This window comes from Pseudorasbora parva, chromosome 22 (genome assembly GCF_024679245.1).
Source record: "Pseudorasbora parva isolate DD20220531a chromosome 22, ASM2467924v1, whole genome shotgun sequence".
Lineage (NCBI taxonomy): Eukaryota > Metazoa > Chordata > Actinopteri > Cypriniformes > Gobionidae > Pseudorasbora > Pseudorasbora parva.
This window is the reverse complement of record NC_090193.1, coordinates 23,299,603-23,321,705: the sequence shown is the minus strand read 5'-3', so window position 1 is coordinate 23,321,705 and position 22,103 is coordinate 23,299,603. Positions and strand designations below refer to the sequence as shown.

The 22,103-nt window shown below is 38.9% G+C and overlaps 1 protein-coding gene across 1 annotated transcript in view; it reads left to right on the top strand.

The window, feature by feature from the left end:
* The window catches only part of srgap2 (SLIT-ROBO Rho GTPase activating protein 2), a 120,935-nt gene extending 98,988 nt beyond the window's left edge, over positions 1 to 21,947 (top strand). Inside the window, 6 exon segments of the mRNA XM_067432156.1 lie at positions 498 to 722; positions 4,795 to 4,874; positions 5,127 to 5,334; positions 5,494 to 5,640; positions 13,458 to 13,776; positions 19,395 to 21,947. Of these exon segments, the coding sequence (XP_067288257.1) occupies positions 498 to 722; positions 4,795 to 4,874; positions 5,127 to 5,334; positions 5,494 to 5,640; positions 13,458 to 13,776; positions 19,395 to 19,862 (1,447 nt within the window). The 3' untranslated portion in view covers positions 19,863 to 21,947.
* Positions 21,948 to 22,103: the final 156 nt, after the last annotated feature.

Below are 22,103 nucleotides of genomic sequence, written 5' to 3'. Positions count from 1 at the left end.
CCCTGCAAGCTGAGTGTAATCTCCCATCACCCATGCGCGGATTCAAAACATGCGGAAATGGCTCCCTCTGCTGGCTGTAGTCTTTAGCCTTTGGGCAAACATTCCTCCTATGATGCAAAAATCGTCAATTTGCATCATAGGAGGAATTTTTCCAGAAATAAAATGCATAAATCTCTTGTCTCAGGGAGATATGAGGGGGAAAAGCACAATAATTTGAATATACTCCAGGGTTTCTACTGATACAAAGCCATATGCTAATCGCTGAAGTAACCCTTTAATTCTTAAGTTTTTAGGGATTAATTATTAAAAATGTGATTTAAAGAAATGTAATGTATCATTCTCAATTTTTTCCCAATGTATTTATTTTTATTTTTATTATTTTATATATTTTTTATTTAGAACAATTCTAGTACCATTTTAAAATGTTGGTACCAGCTTGTCTTTACATTCCTATATTTTGGTTCATTATTTTTTATTTTTCTCTATCTTTTAACTAGTCTGTCCCACTATAGTGATGACAACATGATGGACCCCTACAACCTGGCTATCTGCTTCGGCCCCACACTCATGTCTGTGCCCGAGGGCCATGACCAAGTCTCCTGCCAGGCACATGTAAATGAGCTCATCAAAACTATTATAATCCATCATGAGATCATCTTTCCAGGGCCCCGTGAGCTGGAGGGGCCCATCTACGACCGTGGAGGAGCCACTGAGGAATACTGGTGAGTCTAAAATCAGTGTGAGTGAATTTTGGTTACAAAAAAAAATAAAAGGATGAAAATTATGCACATAATCTTGGCTAAATTCATTGGCAGTGAATTTTGGCCCTGCGCTTTATTGGAGCAGCTGCTCACCCGAACCGCAAAACCAGAAATGAGTTGATCAGACGAGCTTGATTTAATGCAGAACTGGTCTGAAATGATGGATTAAACATTATAAAGATAAAGAGACATTATAAGAACCAACAGAGCCCTACAGGGAGCCTGTAACTTTTTAAAGTTTACATCCTACATATATTATGCTCATTAAAGCCGTCAGTTCAATGGTTGAAGACACGGATAGATTTCTGACCCCCAGAAATGTCACCACACAACCTAGACTCCCAAAAGATGTCACAATGAATGCAACTTCAACAGAACTGTGGGAGACAGCCAGACTCATAAAACATCATCTTAAAAAGTTTTTAAATGAAAAATGAGGTCATCCTCTCTGTTCAAAGGCAAGCGCTAATGAAATGCCTCCTATAGCTTTTTAATAACTGTTTTGGTTGTCAAAGAGGAAATGACTTCAGATTGCTGTGTCACCGTGACAAGAAAGCAACATGTCCAGATCAGGTTGGCTTTTGAGATGCAAGCATAAAGACGTGGCTCATCTCATGTGGTTTTCATGCACAGGATTGTTTGGATTGCATGGGCGGTGTAATTAAGACTTTGAGATGATGTGTTTTTAGCTCAGGGTTTAGTCAGAGTCTCTTGTCAGGTTCCTGAGGCTTAAAGTCACGTGAAGTCGAGACACGTTAATAACATACTGTAGTTAACACGTTGCAAACTCAGTTCCTGTCCTGATATGAATTACTGTTTTACAGTCTGATATTACATTCTGTATTTGAGCTTTATCTTCATCTGTATAGCATTAGATCTGAAATTGTGATTAATGTGAAAACTTTAGAATAATGGTCATTAGTTAACTACATTAGTTAACATGAACTAATAATGAACTGCACTTATAAATCATTTATTTATCTTTGTTAATGTTAATTTCAACATTTACTAATAGATTATTAAAATCTTGTTAACATTAGTTAATGCACTGTGAACTAACATGAACAAACCATTAACAGCTGGATTTGTATTAACTAACGTTAACAAAGATGAACAAATAAATGAGCTGCTCATGGTTAGTTCATGTTAGTTAATATATTAACTAATGACCTTTATTCTAAAGTGTTCCCGAAAATTCTTTATATTTTATTTAGTAGTAAGCAAATATTTGTTATATTTTTGCCAGTCAGGGTGCATTATACAAATAAACTTTTGAGTAAATATCAAAAAGAAATGTCAGGCTCATATTGCACGCTAAATATAAAATAGAAAAATTAAAAAAAACATTTTACATAAAGAAAGTAATACACAGTAATATATGTTCATTAAAATCAAGGACATTTTCCTCCCAAATCCTCATTTCTGTATTGTGAAACGAATATATTTTGGCAATCTGCACAGAAGAATATACTGTATCTGTTTGTTTAAAGAATTTATGAATGAATATGGGATTTTTGTCTATAATGACCCTACAAGTTAAATTAAACCTTCAAAATATAAGGAAAATAATTTGTAATTTTAAATATTTTAATTAAATTTGAGGGAAGAACAAAATACTAAACTTAAGATATTTTTCTGACAATTTTTATTTGAGCAAAAAAAGGGCATAGAAAACTGCATAGCAAGCATGCATTGAATCTACATAATCACTTATTAATATTTAGTTGGTTCTCTCGTGTTCATAGTTTCTTTTTATGACAGCCTGTTCCACTCACATTGCGTCGGTACCTGACACGTATAGAGAAAAATATAGAGTTAAAATAGACCAATCAAAGAGTTTTTTCTTTGAATACTGAAGCCTGATTGGTTCATGTCTGTGCATCTGGGCGGAGCCGATATCTTGCATTCTGGTACAAAGAATACATTTTAAGTAAATTGTAAAAATGTTTTGTGAATACTCATTTTGATTATGAGAATTTGGGTAGAATTGTGCTGACAAAAAAAAAAAAAAGTTTTTGAGAAAGAAATGTGCTTTTGCACAGTGGGATTATCACTGTCCTTACACATGCAGAAGTAAGACAAGTGTCAAAGTTTTGTCTTAGACTGATGCTGAGAGCAGAGTGAGACCTGCAGTGTCTCTGGGGAAGACATTAAAAATCAGAGCAGCTTCTGACCTCCCGGAACACAAACTCATCTGCTCACGGGTGAAGAAGCCACAAGGATCATTTTACCTTAAGAGCCCAGATCAAAGCTTACACACGCTCTCTCAGATGGAGTGACAGGAGGATCACAGGGTCCTCTTCACCAACTGACTGCTCAGTGAGACCAATCTGTCATTTTAAAGATTCACTGAAACACTGATGGACGTGTGATTTGCCAAACCTGTCTGACAATGTCTCCCTACACACACCAGGCAGAGATTAGCACATTATACAGTCATTACCCTGTCTAAAGCTGCTTTGTAATGAAACTACACTATTCATTAGCTCAGACTTCATGCTTGCCAACTGTATGTAATAAAGCAGGATGGGTTTAGTGAGATATATTCCAGCTGGGTAGAATACTGCACTTTCACTCTATAGAGCTTGAATTTACTCCAGCGCATGATACGAGAGAGCAGCTTTTATTGGTACAGTGATGACAGTAAATTAGTCAGTGTTTTTGCTTGAGTGCTCAATGGGAGATCAGGTTGTTCAGTTGGGTTTATACTAAATTAATAGTAGGGTATTACAGGGTTTCTTGGCCTGTGAATGGCATAACAAAGCTGTTATCAGCATTGAGGCCAGCATGACCTTGGAAACGAGCCATTTTCCTGTGCGTTAGTACAGTGTATTCTGGTCGCATTAGATTCCCCACAGGAGTTGAGTGAGGGCAGGTTCAGTTTGGAGTCAAGAAGCCACAGGAAGGTCCAGCTTTGATCCTCTTATCTGTGTTCTGCTTCCTGTTTTGCTTCAAAGAAGAACGAACAAACTGAGAGACATAGAGACCTCAAATTTCTTCTCAGAAATGTCCACATTCACATTGTACTTCTGATCTTTTACTTTCAGTCCAATATTAAGATTTACTAGAAATGAAATGAATGAGCACACCTACTCACTCTAGACTATTTTCCTCATTTTTGAAGAATAGTAAAGTTGTCAAAACTCTCAAATAAGGCAAAATATATGGGACATATATAATATAAAAAAAAAATGAAAAAAAAGGTGGTATACAAAACTGGTGGGTTGTGACCCAAAAAGAGGTCCTGATTTGTCATTATGTTTTGGTCATTATTTGCATACTAAACACAAATAATAAATTGCAACTAAACATAAGCATGCATATTATGGGTCATAATATATATATACAAATATGAATATTATAAACAAGCTTATTAGCTTTATTTTTGGTTTCATATGTTAACAAACTCTCTATTTTCGGGGCATTTATTTATGTATACATGCATTTACATACAACCATTTAAAAGTTTGGGGTCACTGCTTTTTTTTAAAGAAAAAATACTTTTATTCAGGAAGGATGCATTAAATTGTTTAAAAGTGACAGTAAAGACATATATAATGTTACAAAATATTTATTTTTCTAAATTATCTTAGAATCCTGAGAAATGCATTAAGATTTCCATAAAAATATTAAGCAGTTTTCCACACTGATAATAAGAAATTATTTTGATTAAATAAATGCATCCTTGGTAAACATTAGTGTCTTTCAAAAGCATTTCAACTTTCGAATGGTAGTTTATCTTGTATTTATTTTTCTAAATTCGCTTTTTTATATTTATCTACATATTTTGTTTTTTTATTATAATGATATAATGACTTTTTCATTTCAAGCATTTAAGCAGAAGTCTGTGCATCAAAAGGTCTTTAAGATAATGAGAAACATAAATTTAGTCTGGTGTATCCAAACTTTAGATTTGTTAGTGTATATGCAAGTGTGTGTTGAATGTAAAGTCTGTGTTGTTTTAATTTCTAATGCACTGAAGTCTGTAATGGAGGTTTCCACCAATTCATCTTTCTTGCTGTCAATTCTGCAGTGATAATCCACACATTGAGCCCCCCCTAGTGGATGAACCTGCACCTGACACCACCTCTGAAATCCACAACAGCGATGATGGTGAGCCTAGACGCCAGTTAGAATGAAGACCATACTAACATGCACACATATCTTCCATAAAGACATTACACACCCCCGTGTCTGTGCTCCCCTTCTGCCGCTCCAAAGCCATTTGATAATTGTGCTCTAACCTGCTTGGCTTCCCACGCAATAACCCTTCGTTTTTCCTTTGTTCTCTCTCTTCCCTCTCGCTCGCTCTCCTTCTTGTGCTCTCTCTCTTTATCTTTCTCCGTCTTTCATGTCTCTGAATAGTAAAGTCAGGGTCCTTGAACGTTTCAGAGTCTGACCCCATCGAGGCCATCGCACGTTTTGACTACTCTGGACGCACCAACCGCGAGCTTTCCTTTAAGAAGGGGGCGTCTTTGCTGCTGTACCACCGTGCATCTGAGGACTGGTGGGAGGGTCGCCACAACGGCACAGAGGGACTCGTGCCGCACCAGTACATAGTAGTGCAGGACATGTAAGCTGTCTGATTTATTGACTTTAACTAATGATATTGGTCAGAACTGCTTTTCTAATGAGTAAGTCAGTGGCCTAGTAGAAATCTATGATCTTAACTAATAGTAAGACCTCCTATAGTGTATGAATTCTAGAGGTGTCTGTGATTTTTGTAAAATAGGCCGGATGGATATCCAGGCAGGGGAAGTCCCAAATCTGACCTAGAGGCGTCCCATGATTCTGTGGAAGAGAAGGTGTCCACCAGAGCCAGTGCCAGCTCACCCACTGGAGGTCATGTGGCTGATATATACCTAGCTAACCTCAACAAGTAAGTTAAAACTTATTAGAACATAAGACATTATTTCTATATGATTAATTAATTAATTAGTTATGCAGGGGAAAACTTTTAGTTATTAGTTATCCAGACCCATTTAGTTCATCTTACATTTTATAAAGTTGATTGGAGATGCACATGAAGCAAGGTAACAACTCACTGTGTGATGAAGCCTATTGAATACAGTTAGAATGCCTCTAAAACAATATTACATGTGACACATAGTTTTCACGTGATGTCACTCCATTAAAGAAACTAAAAAGGGCTTTCCTCCATTGCCCGTCAGCAATTTTAAAACGTCCTGCTGTTTTTTAGTGATTGAAAAACTGCAGCAGGTGCTCTATATGGATTACAAATGGCCAACTCTTGCATCTTGTTCATATATTTTAGTTTTTAAGATGGAAAAATGACAGGCTTGTGCTGCAGTTTTGCCCTTCAGGGCTCCACGACAACTATGCTATGAAAACTATGAATATCAACTAGTGCTGCTTTTTCCCCCGAATAGCACAAATGCTAATGTGATACTGAACAGTTCAATAAATAAGTTAGTATTGTGTTATTTTTTTAGACACAATATTGTCTGCTTTTGCTTAATTTTGGCAACAACAATATTATGTATAAAGCCAGAGCAGAAATATTGTGTTTCTCTGAGCAACACACAACTGTGCTTCGTTTCTGAATAAATCCACCTGTTTTACTCAGGTGCATGGATGAGTCAATGGCCTATTCATCAAGAGATTTTTCCATTTACTTAATTCCTGCATGAATCAGACATTTACCGCCACCTACTGGCAGTTTTAGTTTCTTATTCATATACATATTCCTGTCATATTTTACGGTGGCCCAGTGGTGCAGCTGTATTAATTAAACCACAACACAACGAAATTACCACAACACATTGGAATAAAACCACAACACAATGAAAACAAGCCACAACCCAACGAAAACAAGCCACAACATAACAAAATGGCCACAACACAACGAATACAAGCCACAACACAACGAATACAAGTCACAACACAACGAAAACCAGCCACAACACAACGAAAACAAGCCACAACACAACGAATACAAGCCCCAACACAACGAATACAAGCCACAACACAACGAAATGTCCACAACACAACGAATACAAGCCACAACACAACAAAATCACCACAACACAACGAAAACAAGCCACAACACAACGAAAACAAGCCACAACACAGCAAAAACAAGCCACAACCCAACGAAAACAAGCCACAACACAACGAATACAAGCCACAACACAACGAATACAAGCCACAACACAACGAAATGTCCACAACACAACGAATACAAGCCACAACACAACGAAAACAAGCCACAACCCAACGAAAACAAGCCACAACACAACGAATACAAGCCACAACACAGCAAAAACAAGCCACAACCCAACGAAAACAAGCCACAACACAACGAAAACAAGCCACAACACAACGAAAACAAGCCACAACACAACGAATACAAGCATAACACAACGAATACAAGCCACAACACAACGAAAACAAGCCACAACACAACGAATACAAGCCACAACCCAACGAAAACAAGCCACAACCCAACGAAAACAAGCCACAACACAACGAAAACAAGCCACAACACAACGAAAACAAGCCACAACACAACGAAAACAAGCCACAACACAACAAAAACAAGCCACAACACAACGAAAACAAGCCACAACACAACGAATACAAGCCACAACACAACGAAATGGCCACAACACAACGGAAACAAGCCACAACACAACGAAAACAAGCCACAACCCAACGAAAACAAGCCACAACACAACGAAGTGGCCACAACACAACGAATACAAGCCACAACACAACGAAAACAAGCCACAACCCAACGAAAACAAGCCACAACACAACGAAATGGCCACAACACAACGAAAACAAGCCCCAACACAACGAATACAAGCCACAACACAACAAAAACAAGCCACAACCCAACGAAATGGCCACAACACAACGAATACAAGCCACAACACAACGAAAACAAGCCACAACACAACAAAAACAAGCCACAACCCAACGAAAACAAGCCACAACACAACGAAAACAAGCCACAACACAGCAAAAACAAGCCACAACTAGGGGTGTGCATTGGCACTGCCTTCACGATTCGATTCGATTACGATTCACCAGGTAACGATTCGATTCAATTCGATTCTACGATGCATTGTGATGCATCAAAATTCTACTGCACACAAAGCAAATTTTTCATCAGTCATGAGGCAATACAAGCAGATATTAAACAACAGATTGTATTGGCTGCTATGTGTCTCCTGTATCTTTGACATAAAAGTTAATAAAATAAAATGTAATTAAATAAAATTAAATAAAATGCAATTAACCCTTAAATGCATGACTGTTTCACCAAACATTCTTACATATTCTGGTCGTTAGCGACCCAGATCTATATTTAACATGGATAGACCTCTACCTGCCGTGATAATATATAAAACTCCTGATTTTAGAGTAACAGCTACAGAAGAATAAAATAAAACCTATTTCGTTACCTTTTGGAGCTTGGAAGGATTCAGTTTGAGCAGATGTTTAATACCATCATCATATGACCTCGTCAGAGCTCGTTTACCAGTATATTCAGCATCTGCCTCATATTCGCGATCTCCAGCATATTCTCCAAACTCATTTTCAATGTCTTCAAAATCAATATTTTGATCACTGACAGCTTCTTGACCACATCCATCATCAAGAGACAGTGACACTAACATATGATTGTGTTTAGTACTTGCTCTCTGAAGTAAATCACTAACCCATTTCAAGTTTTGCAGATTATAATTATTGTTTCGTTTTCTGTCAGAGGTAACTATGAGTGAAACGTCACTTCATCATTGGGTATCAGACATTGCCACCTTGTGGAATAATGGGGAATTGCACATAATCGATTATGGCACTTTGCCGCATCGATGCTGAATCGTTCATGCCCCGCATCGCGATGCATCGCCGAATCGATTATTGTTGACACCCCTAGCCACAACCCAACGAAATCACCACAACACAACGAAATGGCCACAACACAACGAAAACAAGCCACAACCCAACGAAAACAAGCCACAACACAACGAAAACAAGCCACAACACAGCAAAAACAAGCCACAACCCAACGAAATCACCACAACACAACGAATACAAGCCACAACACAACGAAATCACCACAACACAACGAAAACAGGCCACAACACAACGAAATGGCCGCAACACAACGAATACAAGCCACAACACAACGAAAACAAGCCACAACACAACGAAATGGCCACAACACAACGAAAACAAGCCATAACACAACAAAATCACCACAACACAATGAAAACAAGCCACAGCACAACAGAAACAAGCCACAACACAACGAAATCAAGCCACAACACAACGAAAACAAGCCATAACACAACGAAATGGCCGCAACACAACGAATACAAGCCACAACACAACGAAAACAAGCCACAACACAACGAAATGGCCACAACACAACGAAAACAAGCCATAACACAACGAAATGACCACAACACAACGAAAAAAAGCCACAGCACAACAGAAACAAGCCACAACACAACGAAAACAAGCCACAACACAATGAAATCGCCACAACACAATGAAAACAAGCCACAACACAGCAAAAACAAGCCACAACCCAACGAAATCACCACAACACAACGAAATGGCCACAACACAACGAAAACAAGCCACAACCCAACGAAAACAAGCCACAACACAACGAAAACAAGCCACAACACAGCAAAAACAAGCCACAACACAACAAAATCACCACAATACAACGAATACAAGCCACAACACAACGAAATCACCACAACACAACGAAATGGCCGCAACACAACGAATACAAGCCACAACACAACGAAAACAAGCCACAACACAACGAAATGGCCACAACACAACGAAACAAGCCATAACACAACAAAATCACCACAACACAATGAAAACAAGCCACAGCACAACAGAAACAAGCCACAACACAACGAATACAAGCCACAACACAACGAAAACAAGCCACAACACAACGAAATGGCCGCAACACAACGAATACAAGCCACAACACAACGAAAACAAGCCACAACACAACGAAATGGCCACAACACAACGAATACAAGCCACAACACAACGAAATGACCACAACACAACGAAAAAAAGCCACAGCACAACAGAAACAAGCCACAACACAACGAAATCACCACAACACAACGAAAACAAGCCACAACACAACGAAATGGCCACAACACAACGAATACAAGCCACAACCCAACGAAAACAAGCCACAACACAACGAAAACAAGCCACAACACAGCAAAAACAAGCCACAACCCAACGAAATCACCACAACACAACGAATACAAGCCACAACACAACGAAATCACCACAACACAACGAAAACAGGCCACAACACAACGAAATGGCCGCAACACAACGAATACAAGCCACAACACAACGAAAACAAGCCACAACACAACGAAATGGCCACAACACAACGAAAACAAGCCATAACACAACAAAATCACCACAACACAATGAAAACAAGCCACAGCACAACAGAAACAAGCCACAACACAACGAAATCAAGCCACAACACAACGAAAACAAGCCATAACACAACGAAATGGCCGCAACACAACGAATACAAGCCACAACACAACGAAAACAAGCCACAACACAACGAAATGGCCACAACACAACGAAAACAAGCCATAACACAACGAAATGACCACAACACAACGAAAAAAAGCCACAGCACAACAGAAACAAGCCACAACACAACGAAAACAAGCCACAACACAATGAAATCGCCACAACACAACGAAAACAAGCCACAACACAGCAAAAACAAGCCACAACCCAACGAAATGGCCACAACACAACGAAACAAGCCATAACACAACAAAATCACCACAACACAATGAAAACAAGCCACAGCACAACAGAAACAAGCCACAACACAACGAATACAAGCCACAACACAACGAAAACAAGCCACAACACAACGAAATGGCCGCAACACAACGAATACAAGCCACAACACAACGAAAACAAGCCACAACACAACGAAATGGCCACAACACAACGAAAACAAGCCATAACACAACGAAATGACCACAACACAACGAAAAAAAGCCACAGCACAACAGAAACAAGCCACAACACAACGAAATCAAGCCACAACACAACGAAAACAAGCCATAACACAACGAAATGGCCGCAACACAACGAATACAAGCCACAACACAACGAAAACAAGCCACAACACAACGAAATGGCCACAACACAACGAAAACAAGCCATAACACAACGAAATGACCACAACACAACGAAAAAAAGCCACAGCACAACAGAAACAAGCCACAACACAACGAAAACAAGCCACAACACAATGAAATCGCCACAACACAACGAAAACAAGCCACAACACAGCAAAAACAAGCCACAACCCAACGAAATCACCACAACACAACGAAATGGCCACAACACAACGAAAACAAGCCACAACCCAACGAAAACAAGCCACAACACAACGAAAACAAGCCACAACACAACGAAAACAAGCCACAACACAGCAAAAACAAGCCACAACACAATGAAATCACCACAATACAACGAATACAAGCCACAACACAACGAAATCACCACAACACAACGAAAACAGGCCACAACACAACGAAATGGCCGCAACACAACGAATACAAGCCACAACACAACGAAAACAAGCCACAACACAACGAAACAAGCCATAACACAACAAAATCACCACAACACAATGAAAACAAGCCACAGCACAACAGAAACAAGCCACAACACAACGAATACAAGCCACAACACAACGAAAACAAGCCACAACACAATGAAATGGCCGCAACACAACGAATACAAGCCACAACACAACGAAAACAAGCCACAACACAACGAAATGGCCACAACACAACGAAAACAAGCCATAACACAACTAAATGACCACAACACAACGAAAAAAAGCCACAGCACAACAGAAACAAGCCACAACACAACGAATACAAGCCACAACACAATGAAATCGCCACAACACAACGAAAACAAGCCACATCACAACGAAAACAAGCCACAACACAATGAAATCGCCACAACACAACGGATACAAGCCACAACACAATGAAATCGCCACAACACAACGGATACAAGCCACAACACAATGAAATCGCCACAACACAACGAATACAAGCCACAACACAACGAAAACAAGCCACAACACAACGAAAACAAGCCACAACACAATGAAATCGCCACAACACAACGGATACAAGCCACAACACAATGAAATCGCCACAACACAACGGAAATGCTCCCGACCGCGAGTGGGCTCTCGGAGTGCATTAAAGTTAGTTTTCCTTGCCATTGTTCTATAGATTTGCCAGTCTAACAGAGATATAAACACTACAAACCGTTTTAAGTGTTTAACCATTGTATATCGACATGAAATATCAATTCAAAATCACCTACATGCATTATAGCTGCATATTTATACTCATGAACGTTTTTACCCGTGATCATTTAAAGGTATAGTTCACCCAAAAAGCTCACCCTCATTGCTTTTGAAGTCTAAAAGTTAATATGTAATAAATTCTATGTTCAAATCAAATGAAATGTTGTTGTTGTTTTTTTTGGTTATTACTTTTATTTTATTTTGGGGTTAATTTCTCAGCCAAATAAATTAAATTAAGAAATTAAATTAAATTAAGCACAGTTTAGAACTAATCTGGGATTTATTGATCTTATCTTTTTTAAATCGAGTTGTGTTGCACCAGATTAACAAATCAAGGATTAGAATTTAACCTTGCGATTGAAACATGATGATGGATTCGCCATTGACAGCAACAATGTAAATATTCCAGTTTCTTCTTTATTGACCACCAGAGACTCTCTCTGACATAGCTCTTGCCAATAAAGGAAATAGCCTTGTAAAATGTCAGTTGAATTTATAAAGCGCTGCGTAGACCGGTACTGATCAAGCAGGTAATGAAAAGATTGTGGCAGCGCGTGAGGATTTCATTAGTGTGGAAATATATTTAACCTATAATTTTTATTAAAGGAGTATATTGTGGCAGCGTACTTTATGACAAAACACGATTTGGGGAGTGACAATCTCCGCTCTTGACAGCGCTGCTCTGTTTGATCTCCACGATTACTGCCATTCACCTCATCATTACAGCTGCCATTAAATGCTAAATATATTCCTCTCTTCTTTTCTTTGTTCGACACCGAGGTGCACCGAGATAAGTGACCGATCTGCATCCCGGACTCGATAGCAGGCATAAACTAGTCCGCCATAACCCTCAGACTCTGCTCAATACGCTTAATTTTTATTTTCTATTTGTAATAAACACCTCTCTGAGACCTGATGTCACACCCACTGTTTCTATCTCTGCACTTTATTTTATTTAAACCTCCTCACATGTAAGTTTAAAATGAATCACTAATTGAGATTTAAATCTGAGTTTTAAGTTATGGAGCAACAGGGATTAAAGTGAATCTATTTTAAATATAATTTAAATCCAGGATCAAAATCATGGTTTAAATGTAAACCTGCTTATTTTTAAACAAGGTTTAAAGTTTGGTGCAACAGAATTATAATATAAACCTCAACTTTATCTAGATTTAAGATTAATACTTGTGTGCTGCAACCTACCCTTATTCTCTTAAAATTTCTTAATTACATTTCTTTCCGTAATACTAATATGTTATTTTCATAATATTGACATTTTGCCTACACTACATCCATCTCAGGTTGAGGAAACGTCCAGAATCAACCAGCATCCGGAGAACAATCCGGACTGTGGAGGGGCTTGGTGAGGGCTCATCTGGAGCAGCAGGCAGTTTAAAGACCTCCTCCATGCCTGCAGGTGGACTGGCCAAGGAGGGAACAGATAAGCGACCTGTCAGCGCTCACAGTGTCCTGAACTCCATCACTCGCCACTCATCTCTGAAGACTAAGGTGGAAGGTCCTCAGCTCCGTAAGTCTACGCCTGCAGGACGATCCAAGAGTTTCAGCAACCACAGACCACTGGACCCAGAGGTCATCGCTCAGGTGGAGCACAGCTCACAGGTACTACAAGCCCAGAATCATTCAGTTCTTCACTGCTCCACTTGACTCATTTAAAAGTATTATTTAAATTAAGTAACATACAAACCCTGTCAGGTTTCATGCCGACTTACCACTGAATAAAAATGACACACTGGTAAACTGAAAGTGCATTTTCCTCTCCGGAAAAAGTGCTGAGTGTCAGTGTATTAAAGAGTCGTATTTATCTTCTTTTGAGCTGTAATTTCACGGCTGAATAGAGGTCAGAATCGATTCCGGCTGTGGTTGTAATTGAGTTGGAGTTTCTGAGGTCATTGTACTGGCTTTATAACAGATAAAAGAAGGGACTGACCGTAGCTAAAACTAAAGCTACGACTGTTGTCTTTCTGGAAAGGTGTGAATTACTAAAAAAAATGGCACTAAACTCCATCAAACGGTGGCTAGCTTACAGGGTACAAAATAAAAACATTTCATAAAACAGACTTAAAGTTGGTCAGTAACTTTGTTTAATTGTAAGATTTTTGCAAACAAAATATCATATATTAACCAGTTAACTAGGCCTTTATAAGAAGAGAAAAGAAAAGAAAAGAAAAGAAAAAAAAAGAAAAAAAACAAACAAACAAACAAAAAACAATGCAAAATAAAATATAAAATAATCATATTAGGGCTGTCAAAATTAACACGTTAATAAAACGTTAACGCAAGTTCACTTTAACGGCACTAAATTGAATTAAAGCTGCGAGCAGCGATGACGGGCCCAAGCCGGGGGCACCGCCACCCCGGTGGCATCAGCTTATCTGTGCACAGCAGGCCAATAGGCATTTAATATGGGAAAAAATAAATAAAGGGACTTTGTCAAAGTCATTTGAATTCACCTCATTAACTGCAGCAACTGGTGCTGCTATGACCAGGAACCACAACAGTCACATCTCTGAGATCAATTACATTTTATTCATTAATTTTATGTCAGATGATGTCAAATGTCAATTTCAAAATGAGTGCAGAATACTGTCCAAATGCTGAAGTTGTATTATCCTTACACTTCTCTTAAAAATAAATTAAGCCAAATCACAGAGACCGCAACAATGATTTTAATATCAGTGTCAGGTAAGAGTAATATGCGTGCATATAATTTATGGAAGTTTATTATAAAGAGTCACTTTTATAAGATCATGTGAATTTTTTTTTTTTATCCATTTGAATTCTATCAATAAATAATTAGTTTAAAGAGGTGTCATACGTGATCTTTGCAAACACAGCACATGACCTTCTTTAAAGCCCATGTTATAGAAAACAATTAAAAGAATTAGGATATCACTTTCTATTATGTGCAAATGTATTTTTTGCAGCTCAAAATTTTGTAAGTTCACAAGACCAGTATTTAATTAAAGATATAATATGTGTTTTTGTTTTACTTATTTTTCACAATAAAGTGATAGATATTTGTGATAGCCTATGATATGAAAGGGTTAAATTATGAAAAAACAAGAGACAAGGTGACACACACACAGAGTAAGAGAGACCCCCTACACACACACACACACACACACACACACACACACACACACACACACACAGAGAGAGAGAGAGTGAGAGAGACCCCATACACACACACACACACACACACACACACACACACACACACACACACACACACACACACACACACACACACACACACACACACACACACAAACACACAGAGAGAGAGAGTGAGGGAGACCCCATACACACACACACACACACACACACACACACACACACAAACACACAGAGAGAGAGAGTGAGAGAGACCCCATACACACACACACACACACACACACACACACACAGAGTGAGAGAGACCCCCTCCACACACACACACACACACACACACACATAGAGTGATCCTGAGGGGGGGGGGGGGGGGGGGGGTTTGTGACAGAGACACAAAATCAAACCAATAGCTTATTGGTTCTCATTTTTGTCCTTAAACAAAAGGCATTTTAATCTTCTAATTTTTAAGTTACACTACTTTTTTTTTTTTTAAAGACACTCAAATGTGTTTTTTCCTTTGTTAGTAATGTTTTTTTATATTTATATATTTTTTATTAATAATTATTTGTATTTACACAAATATTTAGCTAATTATATAAAACAATATTGTCAATGCCCTACAAATAAACTGGTTTTATACATTTCTTTTTTTATTCAAACCCAGAATAATATGTTTTATCCTTTAATGCAGGCCAAAGCACAGCATTGACAGGTAATCTTTTTAGACAGAAGAGTGGCACACACACACACACAGACAGACACACACACACACACACACACACACACACACAGACAGACACACACACACACACACACACACACACACACACACACACACACACACACACACACACACACACACACACACACACACTCACACACACACACACACACACACACTTACACTCGTGTCTGGTTCACTATCTTTTTGGAGACTCATAGATGTAATGGTTTTTATACTGTACAAACCATATATTCTGTACCCCTACACTGCCCCTAGCCCTAAACCTACCCATCACACAAAACTTTCTGCATTTTTACATTTTCAAAAGAACTCATTATGTTTGATTTATAAGCTTTTGTACCCATTGGGACCTCAGTTTAGGTCCCTACAGTGACACGTGTCCCCATGAGTCTGTGTGCATTCAGGTTAAAGTCCCCACCAGGCTAGAACAACACACACACACACACACACACACACACACACACACACACACACACACACACACAGTAGTAATGCTGAAGTATGCTGCAGGCAACTCAAATCAGCTCAGCCCACCCCCATCCACAACACACACACACACACACACACACACACACACACACACACACACACACACACACACACACACACACACGTCTGGTTCACTATCTTTCTGGGGACTCATAGACGTAATGGTTTTTATGCTGTACAAACCATATATTCTGTCATCCTACACTGCTCCTGCCCCTAAACCTACCCATCACAAAAAAAAACTTTCTTGAAAAGAACTCATTCTGTCTGATTTATAAGCTTTTGTACCCATTGGGAATTCCCCATGAGTCTGTGTGCATTCAGGTTGAAGTCCCCACCAGGCTAGAAAATCATTCACACACACACACAGAGGCAAGGTTTTTTGCTTGAAAACTTATACAATATTGCCCTCTACTGGTCATTTAAGGGAGAGCACAAGTGTTGAAAAAACAGGGGAAAAAAACAGAAAAACAGCCCGTGTGATATATAGAATAACCAGCAGGTGGGAGTATAGCCTTATTTATGAACCAGGTACTTGTGTCCCTATTTTGTGTTTTTTAGGCTTTTGCTACGGGAACACCGTTTGAGATATCCAATAACCGTTCGCATTTTAGCATCTTCTGTATATTTACTTCATGTTGTCAGAGTTTGGAGGAGATTGAATGAATCGCTTTTGAGGAGAAGGTAAAAACTCAGAGCTCGCTTTCCACTTCTTGTTATCTTCCAACCAAATTATCTGACTTCCTGTTGGTCAGAGCTAATAACTGTAAATTAGAAAGTTGTCCGGCTCGAAATGTACAATATATATACCGAGTTTGGTGAATGTAGATAAAACTAACCCCCCGCTTTGGACAAAAGATGGCGCTACTGAGCCCCTCTACCACGCCCGTTTCTGAATCTTCGCTTGCATCTTCTGGACAGCATGTCTGATGTGTGTGTTGAGTTTCATGCAATTTCAAGCATGTGAAGAGTCTCAAAAACACCAAAATAGATTATTAGACTTTGACACGTTGCCATGACAACAGTTTTTCTAGAATCAGGAATCCATTCATATGTCTATATCTGCCATGTTTTGACATAATACTGATGAAGTTTGAAGTAAATCGGGTGAAAATAAGATGGGGATTTAAAGCATTTTTGAAAGTGACACACTTCCTGCTGCCAGTTGGTGGCGCTATAACTTTGCCTCACAAAAGTCATATCCATGTGATCGGCCTCTTACAACGAACACACAGCTGAAGTTTCATCAAAATGAATTAATGTATGCAAAAGTTATAACACACTTCCTGTTTCCTTTTTCTCGCCCTAAATTCGTCTCTTCGCCACGGCCAAACCGTTTGAGAAATCAGAAAGTTGCTCGCAATTTAGCATCCTCAGTGTCTTGACTTCAGGCTGACCGAGTTTGGTGCTGATCGGGTGAATCGTCTAGGAGGAGTATCGCAAATTCCAGAGCATGCGTTTTCCGAACAACCCATAATAGCTCACTTCCTGTTGGGCTGACGCATAACTTAGAGCACGAAAGTTGTTCGGCCCGATGAGCTCTATATGTGTACCGAGTTTCATATATGTACGTGGAAGTGTGTTTGATTTATAGACCCTGTTTTCAGACCCCACTTTAGGGGGCGCTGTCGAGCCCCCCTGCCACGCCCGGGTCCCAGCCTCAGCCCGGCCCTGATGGCCGCGCATTCTGATGCGTGTGCAAAGTTTCAAGAGTTTTCGAGCATGGGAAGGGCCCCAAAAATGCCCAAATAGTCGGTAAAAAAAATAATAATATATAATAATAATAATAAGAAGAATCCTTAGAAGAACAATAGGGCTCTGCGCCCTTTCAGGGCTTGGGCCCTAATAACGCACGATTAACGCAGCGCACATTTTCTGTTTGATCCGTGGCATAGCCCATAGTTGGAGATTTTGAGATCAGCCATAGGATGTAAAGGATGCAGCAGCAAACATTAATAGGGAAACAAAAGGGTAAACATTAATATTACTATTCTAAACAAAAAATGCAGTTATTGCCTACAAGCAACCATATTTTCTGTTTAATTTTTATTAGACTCCATGTAGAAAGAAAAACATGTTTTTACATGAGCACATTCTCTGCAGTATGAGCGGGATGCACTGCAAGCTCACTCTCGCTCATATCTGAGGTAAATTATTAAAACCCTTACAGTACATGTGTTTTATTGAACTAAATACATTACAATCGGCTAAAACAAATACAAAGGTTACTTTTCTGAAAAAGTGTGCTCCCGAGTCCGTTTCTCTCACACTGTTTGAGTGAATCGCGGCACTGTGAGTTAGGCACACACAAAATACTGTCAATAGATAGCGCTCATCTCTTAAATGGCCCACACTATATTCCTCCAGGTATGGTGTGGTACTGGTGCGCTTTTAGGTCCACATGACAGCTTTCACATTACCAATTGTTCATACGAACTGTGCCCTGTTCTGAACTAAACTGCCAGTGTAAAAACTGCCTTTATTTATATTTTTAAAATGATAGAAATCACTGCTTATTCTGATGATTTTTAAGCTTAGGTTTAAGAGACATGAACAAGTTCTTTGATAAACATCTATGATCTTTGATACATGTCTAGTCTTCATGCTGTATTATTGATTATTATTGAATAAGTATGGTTTCACTAATAATAAACTAATAATATTTGTCCATACCCATGTTGATTAGAGTATTAAAGACTTAATTTAAACTTAATTTAAGATAAAAAAAAATCTGCGATTAAGTTGTGAATAATCACATGTTAACTCATGATAATTTTGTGATTAAATATTTTAATCGATTGACAGCCCTAAATCACATATGTAATCATTTTCTCTTTTTCTCTTTCTTCTTCTATTTCTCTTTTTTTTCCAGGACATTGAGGCCACTATGAACACCGCTCTAAGTGAGCTGCGGGAGCTGGAGAGGCAGAGCAGCGTCAAACACACTCCTGACGTTGTGCTCGACACTCTAGAGCAGCTAAAAAGCGGTGGGGCGTCTGAACCCTCCAGCCCGCTTCATTCCCGCCTGCTCCGTGAGGCCGACTCCTCCCAGCATCCCCTGCAGCGCAGCGCCAGCTCGGCCAGCGACATGCCCTCCACCTTCCGACCTGGCAAGAGCACCAGTCCCAAGAGCCCTCTTTCGTCAATGTCTACCACAGGTCTGTCTGCTTCTGGCTCCAGCTTCAGAGATAACAAACCCCCAGCCACCAAACCCAAGCCTGTTGTGTTCCCAAAAAGCAGTTCGGCTGGGGGCAGTCCAGCGATGGGTTCCCCAACCACCACCATACCACCGACACCACCACCCCCTCCACCACCCACCGACAAATCCTGCCCGGTCTAAGGGTTTACAGCCTCGATCCCAATCAGTTTCTTAATAATTCCAAGAGCACCTTCTGATACTGACTTCTTTGGATCTTAACAGAAAACTGCGGACAACTTAACAAACTAAAACTGATATTAGATGCTTGCGTGAGTGAGCATGAGTGTGTGTGTGGAATTAATAAACACGTGGATATATTGGAGTGATTTTACAGCACTGTTTTAGTTTGGATTGAGAAATGGACATCAGCAATCCCTCTTTTTTCCGCCTGTGTAGACTGATTTTATGGGAAAGGGGTCAGACTTTGAGGACAAAGCAGTGGAAATGCTTTTCCACAACACTTCTTCCCCTCAAACTCTGGTGCGGGTGCAACTTGAACCAGACGCACAGCATCGCAACGAATAGAACAAAAAAAAATGTCTTTGTCACATGACACCTCCAACATAACGTATCTTTTTCTACAGATTCTACAAATCTGTTATACAATAATCACTATAGTTACAGTGCATTTAGCACTATATAATCCACATCGGCAGAGTTTCTGCTTCTCTTTTAGCGAATCCAGCCATCGCCGTGCACCTAAACGTCAAATAAAGGTGAAGGAACATCTTTGCATGAGGATTCACAAGATGTCAGCATGGCGAACATGACTTCCCTAACAAACGGATTCATTTCCATACCGGTCAAAAGCACTTCCGAAATGATTAACAGTCTAACGTGGCATTTTATTGTATTACTATATCTATCAGTGGGCACATTAAAAGAGGGTGTTGTTTTGTATAAATTTAATAATTATGATAATAACTGGAAAAAAAAAATGAGGAATGTCATGCAAGCACATTATTTCTTCATCACCCGTGTATGAAAAAAAAAAAAAAAACACATAAAAGAAAAATATTTTTATTTAATTTTCCCTAGGTTATTACTCGCTTCTGGGTCTGTATCATGGTATCTATGTATTAGTATGTGTGTTTACGTACAGTATGTATATTCTGAATCTTAGCAGCCTAGCAGCAGTTTTTTTTTTGAGAGAGAGAGAGAGAGAGAGAGAGAGAGAGAGAGATTTATGGCTCTACAATGCAAAAAGGGAAAGACTTCAAACAGACTAATGCAAAAACGTAGCTCGCTTTCCTCATTTTTTTTAGACTCAGAAAGGATAAAGTGTGGAAAAAGCCTCTTTAATGTCTGACAATCTGCCTGTCCAGATAGCTAAATGTCCCTCATGGTCCGTATTTTCCTAAGCAAGGCTTTATTATCCAAAAAAATGAGTTGTGGTAGTTGGCCTTGTACAGTCTTACATGCGTGACTGACTGTGACTCCTGGAAAATATGTACTGACAGACCAAGATTTTTATGACAGAGGCATTTTTCCCCCCAAGTAAGGTTTTTACAGAGGACGAGCCTTTTCCTAACACGTAATTTTCTGAATGTGCTGTCGTGTTCTGAAAACGTCTTCACGGGTGGATACATATGTTCATGTGTTAATGATTGGAAGTATTCTGTGTGTGTTGTTCCTGATACCTCATAAAGGCAACTGGAAACTGTCTTATTGGAGTTCTTTTGCAGGCGGGACTTTTACATGCAAATGACAGCAGGTAACTCATGGTGTGTGTTTAATGTGTAATGTTAATAGTATGCTGTTGGCCGAGGCCTCCGTTTACACACAAAATGTTGTCTTTCATTGAGTAAATTGAAATCAATCATTATTCACTTGAATTTGCATTGTATGTTTGTGAACAAATTAAGTGAGGGTGATTTTCTTTTTCTTTCTTTTTTTGTAATCATAACTATTGTTAAAATGTAATTTCTGTCCAGTTGAAGCAAGACTATAAAATGAATTGTCTTGTCAGATATATTTATAGTTGTCCATTCAGATATCTGTTAACAGAGAAACCTGTGTTCAGATGTACTTTGTATATACAATTGTGTACATTACAGAGGTACATTCTTTTTTTCCCTCTTATTTTGTTTGTGGGGTTTTTTTCTTTCTTTTTGGTACAATATTGTACAGTTACAGCAATAGTTGCCACTCAAATATACATTATATAATTCCATGTGTAGTTCTTGTAGTAAACATTTTTAAATAAAAAATTGCTTGCTAAACGTGTATTTGATTGTGTCATATTGCTAAATGTATATTTTTCCCAATTTTAACAGCCACTTTTTCCTGCTTTTAAATAACGCTCGCTAAACATGTCTTTAATTCATTGTTTCAATAAAATAATCTGAAAATTAACCTTTCTCCTCAATTTTACCAGCCACT